The sequence below is a fragment of the Bison bison genome, unplaced genomic scaffold, assembly GCF_000754665.1.
Source record: "Bison bison bison isolate TAMUID 2011002044 unplaced genomic scaffold, Bison_UMD1.0 scf7180017864062, whole genome shotgun sequence".
In the NCBI taxonomy this organism is placed as follows: Eukaryota; Metazoa; Chordata; class Mammalia; order Artiodactyla; family Bovidae; genus Bison; species Bison bison.
Genome location: NW_011494634.1, coordinates 1,724,669 through 1,742,281, shown reverse-complemented (window position 1 = coordinate 1,742,281; position 17,613 = coordinate 1,724,669). Strand labels below are relative to the sequence as shown.

Below are 17,613 nucleotides of genomic sequence, written 5' to 3'. Positions count from 1 at the left end.
TAAATCAAAATTCCCTCAGCATTAGCAAGTACAAACACCAACAGTTAAATGTTGGCACAGACATCTCTGCCCTTCAAAGCCTTGCCAGACGAATGTTATAAGCAGACCAAACTATGGTGATTCTGTGGAGCAGTTATTTGTTGCCACAGCAAGCACAACAGGAGATTTCCTAAATTCCTTTCAGGAAATCATCTGGAACTGAATAGAGAATCATTGGAATAGTCTCTAGGCCAAATTTACATTATGCATGGTACAGCCTCTCCTTGTTTTAATTCACACTCAAAATGCTGGCATAGAGTTTGTTAAGTCACTGTCAGTAATAGAGCTTTTAAATGCAAGGAACAAAACAGAGAGAGAGAACACACAATTAATGCTATCCATTAAGCATGCAAATATCTTGGCATCTGTTTTTTTAAGTGTTGTCAGTTTTTAAGATACTTGGCTATGTTTTGAGGAAATAAGGAAAATAATATCTGTCCCGAGTGTCCAAATATTCAGAGCAAGTTTTTACATACAATAGAGAAGACTCATGGAGAAGGCAATGGCAGCAGCAGCAGAGAAGACTCAAATAGCAATGCTGCAAATGCCAGCAACAACTCAAGCATGGTCTCGAGGACAGAATGTTGTCCTTTCTTGGCCTACATTCCAATGACTGGATAGTGAACACAGGGAATAAATATGTCTCCTGCAGACAAAGGTGCTACCAACATGGTAAGGAAGTCAACAGAAGCCATTCCCTCCAGCTAAAACTAAGCAGTGAGTACTGGTCAGTGCGAATCTTACTAAAAAATAACGTCAGCTCATGACTTACATAGCTGAGGTGTTTGTTCACCCATCGAGTATCTGGGCCATAAGTACAGGGCAAGTTCTTCAAGCAAATGTGGTCCGAGCTCCACAGCAAGTAACCCACAGGCTAACCATAGTTTACCATCCAAACTACAATACTTTTAAAAGTAAAAGTGAGCACTATTAATAATTACTCCAGGACAGCAGGCATAAACCAGGACTGTCCTGGACAAGCTAGAATGAATGGCTACCCTGCTGCTACTGCTAAGTCGATTCAGTCGTGTCCGACTCTGTGCGACCGCATAGACGGCAGCCCATCAGGCTCCCCCGTCCCTGGGATTCTCCAGGCAAGAACACTGGAGTGGGGTGCCATTGCCTTCTCCACAATATGATACTGAATATCCATCTAATAACTATATCACCCCACTCCAGTACTCTTGCCTGGAAAATCCCATGGATGGAGGAGCCTGGTAGGCTGCAGTCCGTGGGGTCCCTAAGAGTCGGACACGACTGAGCGACTTCACTTTCACTTTTCACTTTCATGCATTGGAGAAGGAAATGGCAACCCACTCCAGTGTTCTTGCCTGGAGAATCCCAGGGACGGGGGAGACTGGTGGGCTGCCGTCTGTGGGGTCACACGGAGTTGGACACGACTAAAGTGACTTAGCAGCAGCAGCAGCAGTATCATATTGACAAGTTACAACTAATCTGAAAGACTGAGGGACCCTGGAGAAATATCTATCCATTTGGGAAATTCTTTCTTTTCATGAATACTTTAACTGTTTACATTTTTATTTATGATCATGTTAAAGGAAAACTAAAAACAGTATACCTAGTAATACAAATACAGCCACTAACTTTTGTGATACTAAGTCATTAAATTTTCTTTGTTTAGCATTCAATGCTAACAAAAGTCTTAAGAAAACCAGGAAATACAGGGGAAGATATTCTGACAGTAAATTTCATACCTTGGAAGAATGACCTCTGATCATCAATTTTCTGCAAATAGTGTAAATGTAAATGGTACCTAGATGGAGAAAAAGATTAGTATGTTTTATAGTCACATGACAGAACTTTACATTCCACACTCTGTAGTTTAAGTTGGTAGTTCTCAAAACAAATGACTCTCTTATAAGAAAATCTGATAATGACCAAAGTTATAATCATTATAAAACTTTTTATAACTTGCAGCTAAATTTTTAAAAGAATTAATATGACCATATTTTTAAAATGTTAACACAGGAAACTTAGTCTTACTTTAAAGGCATTTTAAAGTACTGGTCAGTAAGAAGTGAAAGTGAAGTCGCTCAGTTGTGTCCAACTCTTTGGGACCCCATGGCTTCTCAGTCCATGGGATTTTCCAGGCAGGAGTACTGGAGTGGGTTGCCACTTCCTTCTCCAGGGGATCCCTGGATCCAGGGATCGAACCTGGGTCTCCCGCATTGTAGGCAAATGCTTTACCCTCTGAGCCACCAGGGAAACCCAACCCTTACTATAAAACAAAGCCAGCTCATGACTGGAACACAGCTGAGGTATTTGTTTAGCCAACTAGTATCAGGGCCATAAGTTACAGTCCAAGCTCTTCCAGTAAAATGCAGATCAAGCTCCATAGTAAGACATAAGTTTAAGTTTTGAAATATACTGAACAAAAGGACATTTTAACAGCATAATGTATGTACTTTGTGGTTTTATTAATTCATATAAAATTTTATTGGTTCCCATGGTTTCCTCACAGTTGCATAACTAAAGATTTATCTCCAAATAAGACTAGGATACATATTTAATCATATAGCACAATACTCAACAAAGAAACTCATAACTTAAAACCATAATGCATAATAGGTTACATTATATTCACTTGCTGTTTCATATAATATCTACCCCATTATTAAGTATGTCCCATAAGCACTCTGATGAAAAATGCCATTTCCAACTCCTATGTAAGATCATTCAAGTACGATCATTTTTAAAATCAGGCCAATAATTAAATGAAGATAGACAGCTCATTTCATAGCAGCATTTGGAGGACAAGTGGAGAATGGCATCACCGTATATCTTTCTATATAGAAAACATATTATCAGGCTATAAACATAACCCAAAAGACAGTATGCTGCTGCTGCTAAGTCACTTCAGAAAGACAGTATAGCATGCTTTAAAAAGGCATTTAATTATAATGGCAAGCAATCTAAATATTTCCCATAAAATATCTGATCTAAAATTCATAAGCGCCACAATTCAACAATTACAAATCCTATGTTCACTTTTAAACTTAAAAAGCTTCTAAGAAAATAGCACCTGCTTCAAAACACACATCCCTTGATTACAATACACCTGCAGGCATAATAAATATGACACAAATCAGTGACCAAAATATACTGAATAAAATCTTAAATACTTAAACAACCATAAAGTTCACAGAGAATGCAATTAAGTCCTTCACATTCAGAGCCTCAGCATTCTTAATGTGCCTGCTCTCATGACGTAGAATTGTTTATCTGCAGTAAGATCCAGTAGGGAAAAATTCCTCAGCTAGTAAGAGCTCAGGCTCAGCATTCTTAACTTGGCTTTGTTGACCTGATCTGTATAACTGTGTTACTTAGGAAAAAAATCACCTAGTGAGGATATGCATAGGAGACATGTAACTCTTCACAAAACACATGACTCAGGTGTGAGCAGGGAACTCAAGACAAACATTCAGCAATGGGAACTGGGGGACTTCAGAAAGCCCCAGGAGACCACCCTCAAGAATAACAAGGGCCCTTGGTACTTCAAAGATGTACCTTTAATCTTTGCACCCCTAGTGCACCCTGACCATAATGGAATTCTTCCCTGATGGTTCAGGATATTGGCATGGCTTACAGATTCCACCGCAGAAGCCCACTGGACAGAGTAAATGGTTCAAAATGGAACACAGACTGAATCTTTATGATCTCAGAATGCCTCTGGAACTTAGTTTGATGTTTTAACCAAATCCCTGATACAGAGTGACTTGTGACAAGTGATTCCTTGACATGTGACTCCTTTTCATCAAAGACAGTCACCACCAAAATAATCTATTTGAAGGCTTAAATGATTTGTGTTCAGGTTAGTTGGGAAGTCAGATATTATCCAATATTATCCAATATTCATTTACCCAGTTAGATTTTGTGAAAGAACCAAGATAGATTAAATAACTTAAGAAACCAACTCTTATAATTGTATAATAGTCAATTAAAGAGTGTTAATATTTAGCAGGAAAGTTCGAATGTATTTTAAGAAATTGACTGGGCAGGTCATTTTTTCACAATTCAAATTCCAAAGTTTTAAAACTACAAGGCCTTTGCACTTGCTAATCTCCCAGTCGGAATGCCCTTGCCCTGAATGCTCAGATGTCTCAGCCAGGTGTTTGTTCAAATCTCCAGTGAGGTCTACCCTGACCATTCTATTTAAAATTGCAGCCCAGGCCCCAGACCAGCCATCACTCTCACTAATCCCTTTCTAGACTTTATTTCCCTCCATAGCGCTCATCATCAGGGGCTTTCCAGGTGGCTCAGTGGTAAAAGAATCTGCCTGCCAATGCAAGAGATGAAGGTTTGATCCCTGGGTCGAGAAGATCTCCTGGAAAAGGAAATGGCAACCCACTCCTATACTCTTGACTGGGAAGTCCAATGGAAGAGGAGACTGGTGGGCTGCAGTCCATGGGGTTGCAAAAAAGTCAGACATGACTAACGATACACACAGATAGTCCTCATCACCACCTGACACATCACTTAGTTTTGACTTGTTTATCATCTCTCTGAAGTACTATGGCAGCATGAGAAATAGGGTTTTTGTGTGTTGTCCACTCCTGTATCCCTAACACCTGGAACAATGCCTGGCACTTAAGTTTGAGATGAATTAATTAAAACAGGGATGGCAACTAATGACACTAAGCGCATGTATCTCCCACAATCCAGCAACCACTCCAGGGCACACGTCCCAGAAAACTCTCACACGGGTCTACAAGAGGACCGATGTGAGGATACTCACTACAGAATTATCTGTGAGGTCAGAGAAGCAGGGCAAACGAGGTGCCCATCCTTATTATGGGTCTCTGCCGAATACAATTCAGCAGGCAGTTAACAAACCAGGTTTACATATAGGAACATGGCTAGATTCTAAAACCATAGAGTTGAGCAGGAAAATATTTAGGAAACAGGATAAAATCTAGAACATGATGCCAAAGAAAAAGCACCCAGCAGAATAAAGGATGTGGAAGACACAGGGATTGTCCTTTTTAAAAAGAAAATGGGAGGGGGGTGGTTTTGTGGGAATCTTTGAAGGATTTCTGATAGGGAGTCACACTGCATCATCTCCACCCCTTAAGCTGAGCCTGACCCCAGGGCCCAACCATCAGGTTGGGTATCACCCTTTCTTGAGCACAGAAGCTCTGCTCTGGCTCAGTCCCTGCCAAGATGCATGAGCAATTCACCCAGAGACATGGCCCTGGCAACTCTGATGATGATGGGATGCAAAAGTTTAACAATCACTGACCTGAAAAATGTCTCCCAGAGACACTCTCATCTCAGTAGCAAATGTAAGGTCTGATTACAGTCAAAATGTCAAAAAAAATTATTTGGGGACAGTGAAGAAGGAAAAGACTAGGAAACATACTGTCAGCTACCATGGATGAGAGGAAATCCAATATGCTTTCTTTCAAGTTGTTTTGCCCTCATCTTGTAAACTCAGAACAGACTGTCATTCTTTTTCTTACAAGAATATGTGATCCAGAGAACAATATTATAGGTTACTCCTTATAACTTCAAATTGTAACTTTAAAGAGAATTTAAATTGAATTTAAATTGTAACTCTTAAAAGAAAAAAAAGGTTACCTTTTTATAAGATTCAGATAAGATTCATTTTATGAGACATACATAATGCATACATACGTCTATCTATATAACGCATATATGTGTATATAAATAAACCATATACACATATACATGCACATTCTCAGAGTTCCTCACTCAAAAACAAGTAGGAGGAGAAGGTTGATATGTAGGAAGCCCTAGTCACTGGCCAAAATATTTGAGGAGAGGACCGATAAGTAGATGATGCTTAGAAATAATCTAACCTGCAAGGGCCCTCTGATCCTTCTCCACTTAGATTTATTTGGCCAAAAAGTTTTTTCAGGCTTTTCTGTAAGATGTTATAGAAGAACATGAATGAACTTTTGGCCAACCCAATATCGACTTACTAACTGTGGCCCCGTATTTTGTTTATATGTGAAACTGATTATCTCCACAGCTCTGATCCTCCCTTGAGCAGAAAATCCACACACTTGCTGTATGAGTCCCTGCTGGTAAGGACAAACTAAAATGTGATAAAAATGTAACAAAGCCCACCACTGTCCTCTTATGAAATGAACATTATCTAAATCACAAGGTAATCAAGTCACCATCGAACTTGGCAATTAAATGACTTCCTGAAAGACACAATGAAAAATAAAATATTGAACACTGATATATACCATTGAAGATAATCCAGCACAGGTGCTCCTGTGGCAAAGCCACCTGCATGATGAGCCTGAAGGAGGACAAGATTTGCAGACAGTGGGTCACAGATTCTTTATTCTGCAGGTTCACATCACTGTCACAGACCAGCTGGTAGTTGCAAATATTTTTGCCATTTAAAGCATGAAACTGAAACATATGAGAAAAAAAGAATATAAATAATGCTTATACAACTTAGGAAAGCACCTCTTAAAATGCAAAAAACTAAAATGGAAACAAATTATGCATAACTAACTCAATAGATCAGTAGAGTACAGGAGACTGAATGTTTGTGTCCTTCCAAAATGTATATGTTGAAACCTCACCAGCTGCCATACGAGAACATAGCGGGAAAGCAGGCCCTCACCAGACAGAGTCTTCCAGCCCCCCTGATCTTGGACTCACCAGTCTCCAGAACCACGAGCAATAAATGTTGTTTAAGCCATCCAATCTCTGGATTTTGGCTATAGCAGCCTTAGTGGACTAACACATGGGAAGAAACTTGGTAAAATAAGTTTATTCAAACCATCCATTTAGTTAAGATCATCTTTCTTTAGTCAAAAAAAAAAAGTCTTACTTCCAAGAATATAGGATTGAAACAATTTTTAAAAGTCTCCCTAATGGCATGTTAACATATTAATTCAGATGTTATGTATGTACACAATTCTGTCGGCAAATGTTTGTTGAGCACCTCTGTTTGCCACACTCTGCTAAGCAACAGGGAGTCAAAGATGAGGAAGACAAGGCTCTTGACAGAGGAAAAACCCTTCCAGGCACACACAGTGTTAGGGATGCTTAAGGTGACTGCTGTGGTCACTGAGCTGAAAGTCTTTTTTAAAGTTGGGTAAGAAGGTTTAAGACAAATTGAGCTATAGAAGTGGTCCATGGTTAGAACATGGACACCATTCCAAAGAATGTGGACTAGTATTTGATTTACACTTTTTAGAAATGAATTCTGACAAAAGTATGAAAGATGCAAAGCAGATGGGGGACAAAGCTACATGCAAGAGGCTAGCAGAGATCAAAGGCTTCTGAGGTTGTCCAGAGACAAAAGGGCCCTGAAATGGGGCTCTGAAAGTGGGGATGAAGAGAAAGGAAAGAACTAAGTCTTATCTAAGATCCATGACATTTAGTGACCAATTAGAAGTGAGAGGTAAGAGAGAGGAAGAGGCTTGCAATGGTTTCCTGCTTGGGTGATGGACTGGAGCCAATTATTGGAGAAAAGATGTTTGTTCAATTTGGGACATGTTGATTATGAGATTATGATGTTACCTCGATAGATGGGGAGTTCAGGAGAGTGATTTTGGCTAGAGAAACATCAGAACTACTAAAGCTGTGCGAGTGTACACTTATAATAACACAAATGAGCCTTATTCTACCAAGCAGATTGTCTGCTTGGATAAATGTATTTCTAGCCACCATGAAACTGATTTCACAGCTAGGGAGGTTGAGTCTAAGCATGATAATACAATAGTATAAGAGATATGGAGGCCTGGGCCAGGGTAGTAGGGGGTGGGGGGGCTCAAAAGTTCCAATTTTTCATTCAGCACTCTTCCCAATGGGGCACTGAGATATTACAATTTATAAGAAATATATATTTGGCCACTCAGATGGACAAAATATGTTTCTCATATATGTTTGTTCTTCATCCACAGTTTCTAGCTCACAACCCCCCCAAACCCTTGGAATTGTTTTAAGTGTTGAGAGTGACAAAGATCTTTGGCTATGTTAATGAGGTGACTTTTGGAAAGTGGCTAAGGATGGAGGTTAAGTTGCCAATGGAGCCAACCATGTGATTAGAGGTTTAGCACTTTCAGTCCCACCCCCTGACCTCCAGGGAAGGGAACAGGGGCTGGAAGTTGAATCTATAACCAATGGCCAATAATTCAATCAATCCCAATTATGCAATGAAGCCTCTCTTAGACTTCAAGGAGACCAAACCAGTCAATCCTAAAGGAAATCAACCCTGAATATTCATTGGAAGGACTGTTGCTGAAGCTCCAACACTTTGGCCACCTGATGGGAAGAGCTGACTCACTGGAAAAGACCCTGATGATGGGAAACATTAAAGGCAAAAGAAGAGGCAGCAAAGGATGAGATGGTTATATAGCATCACTGACTCAATGGACATAAATTTGAGCAAACCACAGGAGACAGTGGAAGACAGGAGAGTCTGGCATAATACAGTCCGTGAGGTCTTAAAGAATTGGACATGGCTTGGTGACCGAACAACAACAATGAAGCCTGCGTAAAAACCCAAAAGGATGGTGTTTGGGAAGTTTCCAAGATGATGAACACATGGAGGTGCTGGGAGTGGGGTGCCCACAGGGGCCATGGAAGCACTACGCCCTTTCCCCATGCCTTGTTCTATGTATCTCTTCCCTCTAGTTCCTGAGTTACATTATGTCCGTTTATAATAAACCTGTAATCTAATAACTAAAACATTTTCACAAGTGCCATGAGCCACTACAGCAAATTATTGAACCCAAGGATGGGTCGTAGGAACCTCTGAGGTAACAACTGGAGCTTGCAACTGGCATCTGAAGTGAGTATGGGATGTGGTGGAATGGGGAGTGGTCTTGTAAGACTGAACCCTTAACCTGTGGAATCTGACTCCATCTACTCGTAGAGTCAGAATCGAGTTGAGCTGTAGGACAATCAGCTAGTGTTCCAAGAATTATTTCTTGGTATCAGGATCCCTACCCCTCCCCTCCATATTAAGCACTAACTCACATTGCCCAGTATTCTCATTCATGCAGTTGTGTCACAGGCAAACTAAATGTGCCTTCAAACATGCTTCAGCATTTCTGCTTATTAAACCACATGTTGTTTTCAAGACCTAGAACAATCATTAAGTTTGGAATAACACAGCCTCGGATTCAGATGAATTAGGGTTCAAACACCAACTGTGTCTATTGCTTAAAACAACTAGGTTTTTTACTCTCCAAAAAGCCTCAGTTTCTTATCTGTAAAAGAGGCATAATCGTACCCATCTCTTAGGACTGCAATGAGGCTGCAAGATAACAGTTCATATAAAGCATTTAGAAGACTACCTAGCACATGATAACTGCTCAACCAGTGACTCATCGGTAGCAATTAACATAATAATGCTGGTATACTAGAAAAAAGCATATTTTTTTTTCATATCAAAAGATCTATGTTTCCTCTCCAGAGTCACTAGTTATTATACTGTGTGATTAGCTTTCTTTTTCTCTCTTATACAATAGGGATAATAACAGTATCTAACTCATAGAGTTATTGTAAGGAGCCAATGTTTTCCAAAGTACTTTGAAGAGTAAAAGCATTCTACCAATATTAGTTATAATAATAATAAAACTGCCTACTGGATGAATAAGCGATTATAGTGACGAAATCTCCAAAGCATCTTTACAAAAGTTAATAAGTGCACTTTCTCATCCAGCACAGAAAATATTTATTAAGCAACTTATAGTACACAGGTAAATACCACGCTAGGCAAATGAAAGACACTGAGAAGCTGTCAGCTAAAGGACAGACTGTTGCATAGCTAATATAAACGGTAGCTATTTTAGCTACCACTTTCATCTTACTGTATGTGCTGCAGTTTTGTCTCCAAAGCCTTTTGGGAAAAAGACAGTTTTGAATTGATTCACGTCTGCTTTATTCTCATCAAAGCTGATGCTGAACTCCTGAAGATATCTGCCATAGCACTGTAAAAGGGCCAATTTATATTCCTGAAATAAAAAAAAAAAGGGCTCGATGAAGGTTTTAAAATACCATTTTTCTTATCATTATTAAAATTAGGTGATATTGGGTTTCCCAGGTGGCGCTAGTGCTAAAGAATCCACTGCCAATGCAGGAAACAGAAGAGACGTGGGTTTGATCCCTGGGGTCGAAAAGATCCCCCAGAGGAGGGAATGGCAACCCATTCAGGTATTTTTGCCTGGAGAATCCCATGGACAGAGGAGCCTGGCAGGGTCACAAAGACGCAGACATGACTGAAGCAACTTAGCACACCCAACGTTCATATTATTCTCAATGATGGCAATGTTGATAATTACTATGATCACCATTACTTCCACCATGACATCATTACTAACATTATCACAACTATTTCCAAACACACACGTAACAGACACTGTTCTTGGCAATGCATGTGCATTATTTAATTCTCCTCACAACAAACCAATTGTGACATGAGACTTCAAAGACGGGGATACTCCCCAGGGCATTGTGTGTGGCAATACCTGGATATACTCAAAATCCAACAGGTTCAGCCTCAACAGAGGATAGTAATCCACCAACTCAATCACAGAGGTGGAGGAGCTGTTTAACCAGCCTTGCTTCTCTGATACCTCCTAAGCTCCAAAAAAGAAAGGACAGGTTGGGGAGGGCAGCTAGGGAGAGGAGAAAAAATGGGGGTGGGTAGAGAAAAGAAGGAAGAGGAAAAAAAGGAAGGAAGGAAAGAAAGAAAGGAGAAGAGAAGATTGCAGGTGATGAGCTGGCTCTTTCATGTCCCATTTCTGAAGTTACATCAGGACCAATCAGTCTGTGCTGTTGGTAGTTAAGGATTCTCGTCAGTTCTGATGCATGCTTAGTTTCCCATTACAAAGTCAGATGCCTCATTTCTGAAGCCCACAGGGCACAGCTGACCCAGAGAGTTTCAGGGCGGTGGATGCCAGCAAGGCTCCACAGATGAGTCAGCTACAGCCCTTCCTCTGCTTCTTCCCATGCCACTGTGTTTCCAGGAAGAGCAGCTGCCCTGGGTGTGAACTGCCTCTTGGGTTACCTTGCCCCTCCACAGATTCAGAGTTAAAATGCTCTTTTGTTCCTATTTCTATTGACTTGTTTGTCACTTACTCACTAATTAATTCTGAATCTTTTCCATTCTAACTTGATTCACATAATGAATTCAAATCTAGGTTCAAAACAAGAGTAGTCCAACAAGATGAGCTTTACTGTAACTAAAATAAAAATAGATTCTAGAAACCAAAGTAACCACTCAAGTTTGTTTCCAGGGTTATAAATACCTTTACCGGCCCACTTTCCCATCAGTGAAAAGTATTTAAAACATTCTGTTTCTTTAGTAAATCTTTTAGATAGTCTACCTGAAATACTCTGAATTCTTGGCCAATACCCATTATCAACTTGCTTTATCAACTTCTAACATGTTCCTTCTTCCTCCCTCCACCCATCTGGATACTCCTGAAACAACCTCAGACCGTGTTGTGTATCACCAGCTCCTTATTATGGAATTCTACAGGCAAGAATACTGGAGTGGGGTGCCATTTCTTTCTCCAGGGGATCTTCCTGACCCAAGTATTAAACCCAGGTCTCCAGCATTGCAGGCAGATTCCTTACCATACGAACTACCAGGGAAGCCTCATTATATTGAGAAGACGCATAAAAACAAAGAGCCGGGCACTCGTCTAATTCTTGTGAAAACTGTTATTCCATTTCACATGAATATAGCTTACAAGTTGGATCTCACTTGGTTTCTTTTTCTGTAGTTTCCCAAACTCTGTATTTTCAAGTCTCTAAGAACCATGGTCCAATTACATGGAGCTGAGAGGATTCTTTAATTTGGGCAGCTGAAAATAGATCTTAGTGCTCCCTTATGCAAGTTCCTCTGCATCTTTGCCTCCATTCGGTAAATTTCCAAAAAGATTCAAGCCCAGAAAATAGAAATGGAGGAGGAAAATGAAGCTGAGAAACTGTAGACTTAGAAGATTTGAAACTGTGCCCCCAAAGAGGTAAGAGAAGCTCATAACAAAATAGAAATTCATGAGCTTGTCTTACAGAACAACAGATAAGGGAAGAGTTTGTTAAAAGCCCTTGGTTTGTAAACTACCTTCACTGATTAAGGTAGCTTTAGTTATTTTTTTCTCTTTCTTTTTCTTTCCTTAATTGTGTACCTTCCCACCTTCATGGCAGAAAGCGAAGAACTAAAGAGCCTCTCGATGAAAGTGAAAGAGGAGAGTGAAAAAGTTGACTTAAAACTCAAAATTCAAAAAACAAAGATCATGGCATCTGGTCCCATCACTTCATGGGCAAATAGATGGGTAAACAATGGAAACATTGTGATAGACTTTATTTTGAGGGGGTCCAAAATCACAGCAGATGGTGACTGCAGCCATGAAATTAAAATACCCTTGCTCCTTGGAAGAAAAGCTATGACCCATCTGGACAGCATATTAAGAAGCATAGACATTACTTTGCCAACAAAAGTCATTTAGTCAGAGCTGTGGTTTTTCCAGTAGTCATATATGAATGTGAGAGTTGGACTACAAAGAAAGCTGAGCACCGAAGAATTGATGTTTTTAAACTGTCGTATTGGAGAAGACTTTTGAGAGTCCCTTGAACTGCAAGGAGATCCAACCAGTCCATCCTAAAGGAAATCTGTCCTGAATATTCATTGGAAGGACTGATAGTGAAGCTGAAATCCAATACTTCGGTCACCTAATGGGAATAACTGACTCACTGGAAAAGACCCTGATGCTGGGAAAGATTGGAGGCAGGAGGAGAATGGAACAGAGGATGAGATGGTTGGATGGCATCACTGACTTGATGGACATGAGTTTGAGCAAGCTCTGGGAGTTGGTGATGGACAGGGAAGTCTGGGGTGCTACAGTCCATGGGGTCGCAGAGTCAGACACAACTGAGCAACTGAACTGAATGGACAGCTTCAGGCTGTCCAGTTGTTTTACAGGAACTAGAGTCAGCTCTTGCCTAGAGCCAACCAACAGGGGGAAGGTTGGGACCCCCAACCCTAAAATTAGGCCTGCCCAGGCATCTCTTGACCAGTCCTTTTGACGTCAGAGGCTGAAAAGCTCTGGGCTCCCATCAGGCTATGCACCTCCATTTTGAATACACACATAACCCAGGTGCACCTGTGCAGAATTCCAACTACCTCCCTCACCTTTCCCCCTACCTCCAATCACCTTTCCCTGAGCCTAAGATCACACTGTTGATATCTCATAAATATCCCAACTCCCTCGCTTTCCAGGAGGCAGATCTGAGACTTATTCCTCGCCTGGTTGCCTTGTGAATAAACTGTTTCTCTGCTGCAAACCTCAGCGGCTCAGTACTTGGCTCGCTTCATGTCAGGAAAACAGACCTGGCTTGGTAACAGACAGAATACCTCCCATGTCTGGCCTAAAATCACTTTGTATAAAATAACACTTGGTCCAAGGAGCCTATTAATACACGTGCCAAAGATATCATATTTAACTTGGAATAATTTGGGCCCAAGCCAGAGGTTATAGGGAAAAATTCACATTTTCATTAACTGAAAACCCAGCCTCAGTGTGGTCTTATCAAACCAAATCCATGAGTCCGCAGCAATCCAAGACCCGGGCATTGATAATGGAACTAGAAATAAGGCAGGAACTCAGTTGGAATACAACACTGAGTAAGAACTGGGGCCTGTATGGAATGACTGCTGCAATTACATATGGCAAAGTGTTGAGAAGGAGCTGAAGGTCATTGAAACAAGGCACCTGGAAGCAAGCAACACAGCAGCAAGGCCCTGCAAGGGCTGTGGGCAAGGTCAGCCATGTGAAAAACAACAGGAAGTGGTGTCTGGGCTCCTTTGTATGAGGTAGGAACATGATGACTCAGCATTTCCTGTTGGGCGCCTACCACACCCTCTGCTAACTATGGGCTGTGCTCCTGCTCAGCCTCAGCCAACTGTCTTTCTGTTCAGGAACCTCTCACCTCTGGAGAATCCCAACTACAAAATTTTAAAGTGAACACTTTTTCTGTCACTGTGCCTCATTAAAATTTTTACATATCCCCTTGGATTTTTCCAACAACAAAAAATCAAATCGTGTAAAAGAGGAATGCTATCCAATAATAATAATAATTAGCCAAATGAGTTTCATTTGGGCTCTTTTTACTCCAGAGGTACTTACTTTCATTTCACAAAGGCTATCTCCAACCTTCAGAAGCTTCTCGTTGTAATAGGCAGCTGGCAGCCGGGGGGCGTATTTGGTCCAGATATTAAACAGAGAGGTGGCACTGTAAAAATTATAAAATAAAACGATATCTTCAAAGTCAGCAGGAAGCCTAAATTAATTGGCAAGCAATCCTTAAAAACTTACCTTGTGCTAAGTCTTTTTTTAACTTTTTATTTTGTATTGCTGCTGCTGCTGCTGCTAAGTCGCTTCAGTTGTGTCCGACTCTGTGCGACCCCATAGACGACAATTAACAATGCTATGACAGTTTCAGGTGAACGGGGAAGGGACTCAGCCATACAGATACATGTATCCATTCTCCCCCACACTCCCCTCCCATCCAGGCTGCCCCATAACATTGAGCAGAGTTCCCTGTGCTGTACAGTAGGTCCTTGTTGGTTATCCGTTTTAAATATAGCAGTGTGTACATGTCCATCCCAGACTCTCAAACTATCCCTTCCCCCCATCCTTCCTCTCTTGTGCTTTCCAATGTGCCATACTGTCAATGTCTAATTATTGATAAATGTAATTACGGTTATAGTATTATTTCCTTTGTACCAAGCACTGACAGCTCTTAATGTGCATTTTTAATTATTTTAAAATTTTAATATTTTTATTGAGATATAGTCTGTTTCAGATGTACTACATCGTGATTTAGTAGTTTGTACCTCTTAATCCCCTACCTCTATCTTGCCCCTCACACCTTCCCTCTCCCCACTGGTAACCACTAGTTTGTTCTCTATGTCTGTGAGTCTGTTTCTTTGTTATTATAGTTACTAGTTTGTTGTATTTTTTAGATTCCACATATAAGTGATATCATAAAGTCTTTGTCTTTCTCTGGCTGACTTCTTTCACCTGGCAAAATGATGCCCTCCAAGTCTATCCATGTTGTTGCAAATGGCAAGATTTCATTCTTTTTTATGGCTGAGTAATATTCCTGTGTGTGTATGTGTGTGTGTGTGTGTGTGTGTGTGTGTGTTCATGTGTGTATCACATCTTCTTTATCCATTCATCTCTTGAAGGACACTTAGGTTGCTTCCATATCTTAGTTATTATAAATATTGCTGCTATGAACACTGGGACTGACTCTTTGTATGCATTTTTAAAAATCAACTTTATTTTTTAAAGTAGTTCTAGATTCACAGAAAAACTGAGCAGAATATATAGAGATTCCCCCATATACCCCTATCTCTGGCACATGCACAGCCTTCTCCATTATTAACATCACTCACCAAAGTGGTACATGTGTTACAATTAACACATTGACACATCATTATCACCCAGTGTCCCTAGTTTACATTAGGGTTTATTCTTGGTGCCGTCCATTATATGGCTTTGGACAAATGTATAGCGCCATGTATCCACCATTGAATCATAGAGAGTAGTTTTGCCGCCCTAAAAGTCTTCTGTGCTCTGCCCATTCATCAGTCGCTCCCCACTAACCGCAGACAACCACTGAACTTTCTACTCTCTCTACAGTTTTGCCTTTTTCAAGATGCCATATAGTTGGAATCATACAGTACCAATATGTAGCACTTTCAAATTGGCTTCTTTCACTTAGTTATAAGGATTTACGAATCACCCATGTTTTCCCGAGGCTTAATAGCTCATTTCTTTTTAGCACTGAATAATATTCCATTGTCTATATATGCCACAGTTTATCAGCTTACTTACTGAGAGACATCTTGTTTGTGTCCAAGTTTTAGCAATTTGTATAAAACTGTTGTAAACATCCATGTGCAGATTTTTGTATGGAATAAGTTTTCAGCTCCTTTGGATAAATACTAAGGAGCACGACTGCTGGATTATATGGTAAGAATATGTTTAGTTTTATAAGAAAACATCAAACTGTCTTCTAAAGTGGCTTTACCAATTTGCATTCCCACCAGCAATGAATGAAAATTTTCCCATTGATCCATATCCTTGTCAGCATTTGGTATGGTCAGTGTTCTGGATTCTGGCCATGCTAATAGGTGTGTAGTGGTATCTCACTGTTGTTTTAACTTACATATTCCTGATAACATATGATTTGGAGCATCTTTTCATATATTTATTTTGTCATTTATTTATCTTCCTTGGGTAGACGTCTGCTAAGATTTTTGGCTCATTTTTAAAATCAGGTTGTTCGTTTTCCTATTGCTGAGTTTTTAAGAGTTCTATGTATATTTTAGATAGTAGTCCTTTATCAAATATGTCTTTTGCAAGTTTCTTCTCCCAGTCTGTGGCTTGGCTTTCATTCTATCGACAGTGTCTTTCACAGGGCAGAAAATTTTAATTTTCATGAAGTCCAGTTTATCAACTCTTTCTTTCATGGATCATGTCTTCAGTGTTGTACCTCAAAAACCACTGCCATATCAAAAGTCATCTAGATTTCTCCTATATTATCTTCTAGGAGTTTTATAGCATATAATTTACAATATGTTTGTGATCCATTTTGAGTATTTTGGGGAAGGGTGTAAGGTCTCTAGCTAGATATGGTTTTCACATGTGGATGTGCAATTGCAGCACCGTTTGTTAAAAAGACTTTGCTTCATTGTATTGCCATCACTCCTTTGTGAAAGACCAGTTGACTATCTGGGCTCTTAATTCTGCTCCTTTGATCTGTTTGTCCATTCTTTCCCCATACCATGCTGTCTTAGTTAATGTACCAAGTCTTGAAGTCAGGTAGTGTCAGTCCTCCAAATTTCTTCTCCTTCAGTATTGTGTTGCCTAATCTGGGTCTTTTACCAACATGAGTATTTTTCATTCCATTTTCACAACTGAGATGGGTAATATCAATATCCCAAATATACAGCTGATCAAACTGAGGCAGGGTACATCTATACTCTTAGCCAGCATATAACTGTGCCTTCCAGTCCTCTGGAATCTAAACTCCCTGAGAACAAGGACTTCATCTGTTTAGTCATTGCCCAGCCCCAAGAGTAGTGAATATCTAGTATATGTCACCACTCAATAAACACTTTTTGACAGAAAGAATGAATGGATGAAGGACTAGGGAAAAGAATTCTTTGTTTTTATTTTATGCTTTTCTATAAAGAGTTCAAAGGTCCAACTGCCCAGTCAGTCCATTTAGGGTTATGTTTCCTATGTGGTTTCTAACCAGAGTTCAAAGGGAAGCAGATCATTGCTTATTTTGTTCACCCATTTAGTTAATATTTACTCCTTCCCTCTCTCTTGGAAATTATAAATGCCTCTAGGAAAAATCTAAACTTCTCTTAATAGTTGTCCAATCCCATCTCATAAATTTTTGGTAAGAAAGGTATTATACACTGAATGTGAGTGCCTCCTCAAAATTCACATGTTGAAGCCCTAATCCCTTGTGTGGCTGCATTTGGAAGAGGCTCTGAGGAAGTAATTAAGGCTAAATTAGGTCATAAGGGTG

General features: G+C 40.1%; 1 protein-coding gene across 5 annotated transcripts in view; it reads right to left on the bottom strand.

The window, feature by feature from the left end:
• The window catches only part of CFAP54 (cilia and flagella associated 54), a 308,337-nt gene that overhangs the window by 283,671 nt on the left and 7,053 nt on the right, over positions 1–17,613 (bottom strand). For all 5 annotated transcript variants that reach the window (XM_010836300.1, XM_010836298.1, XM_010836299.1 and 2 more), the window contains exons 2-5: positions 14,190–14,295; positions 9,867–10,010; positions 6,276–6,447; positions 1,755–1,813 (exon numbers count right to left, since the gene is read on the bottom strand). In XM_010836300.1, coding sequence (XP_010834602.1) covers positions 1,755–1,813; positions 6,276–6,447; positions 9,867–10,010; positions 14,190–14,295 — 481 coding nt within the window. The remainder of the gene's footprint in view (positions 1–1,754; positions 1,814–6,275; positions 6,448–9,866; positions 10,011–14,189; positions 14,296–17,613) is intronic.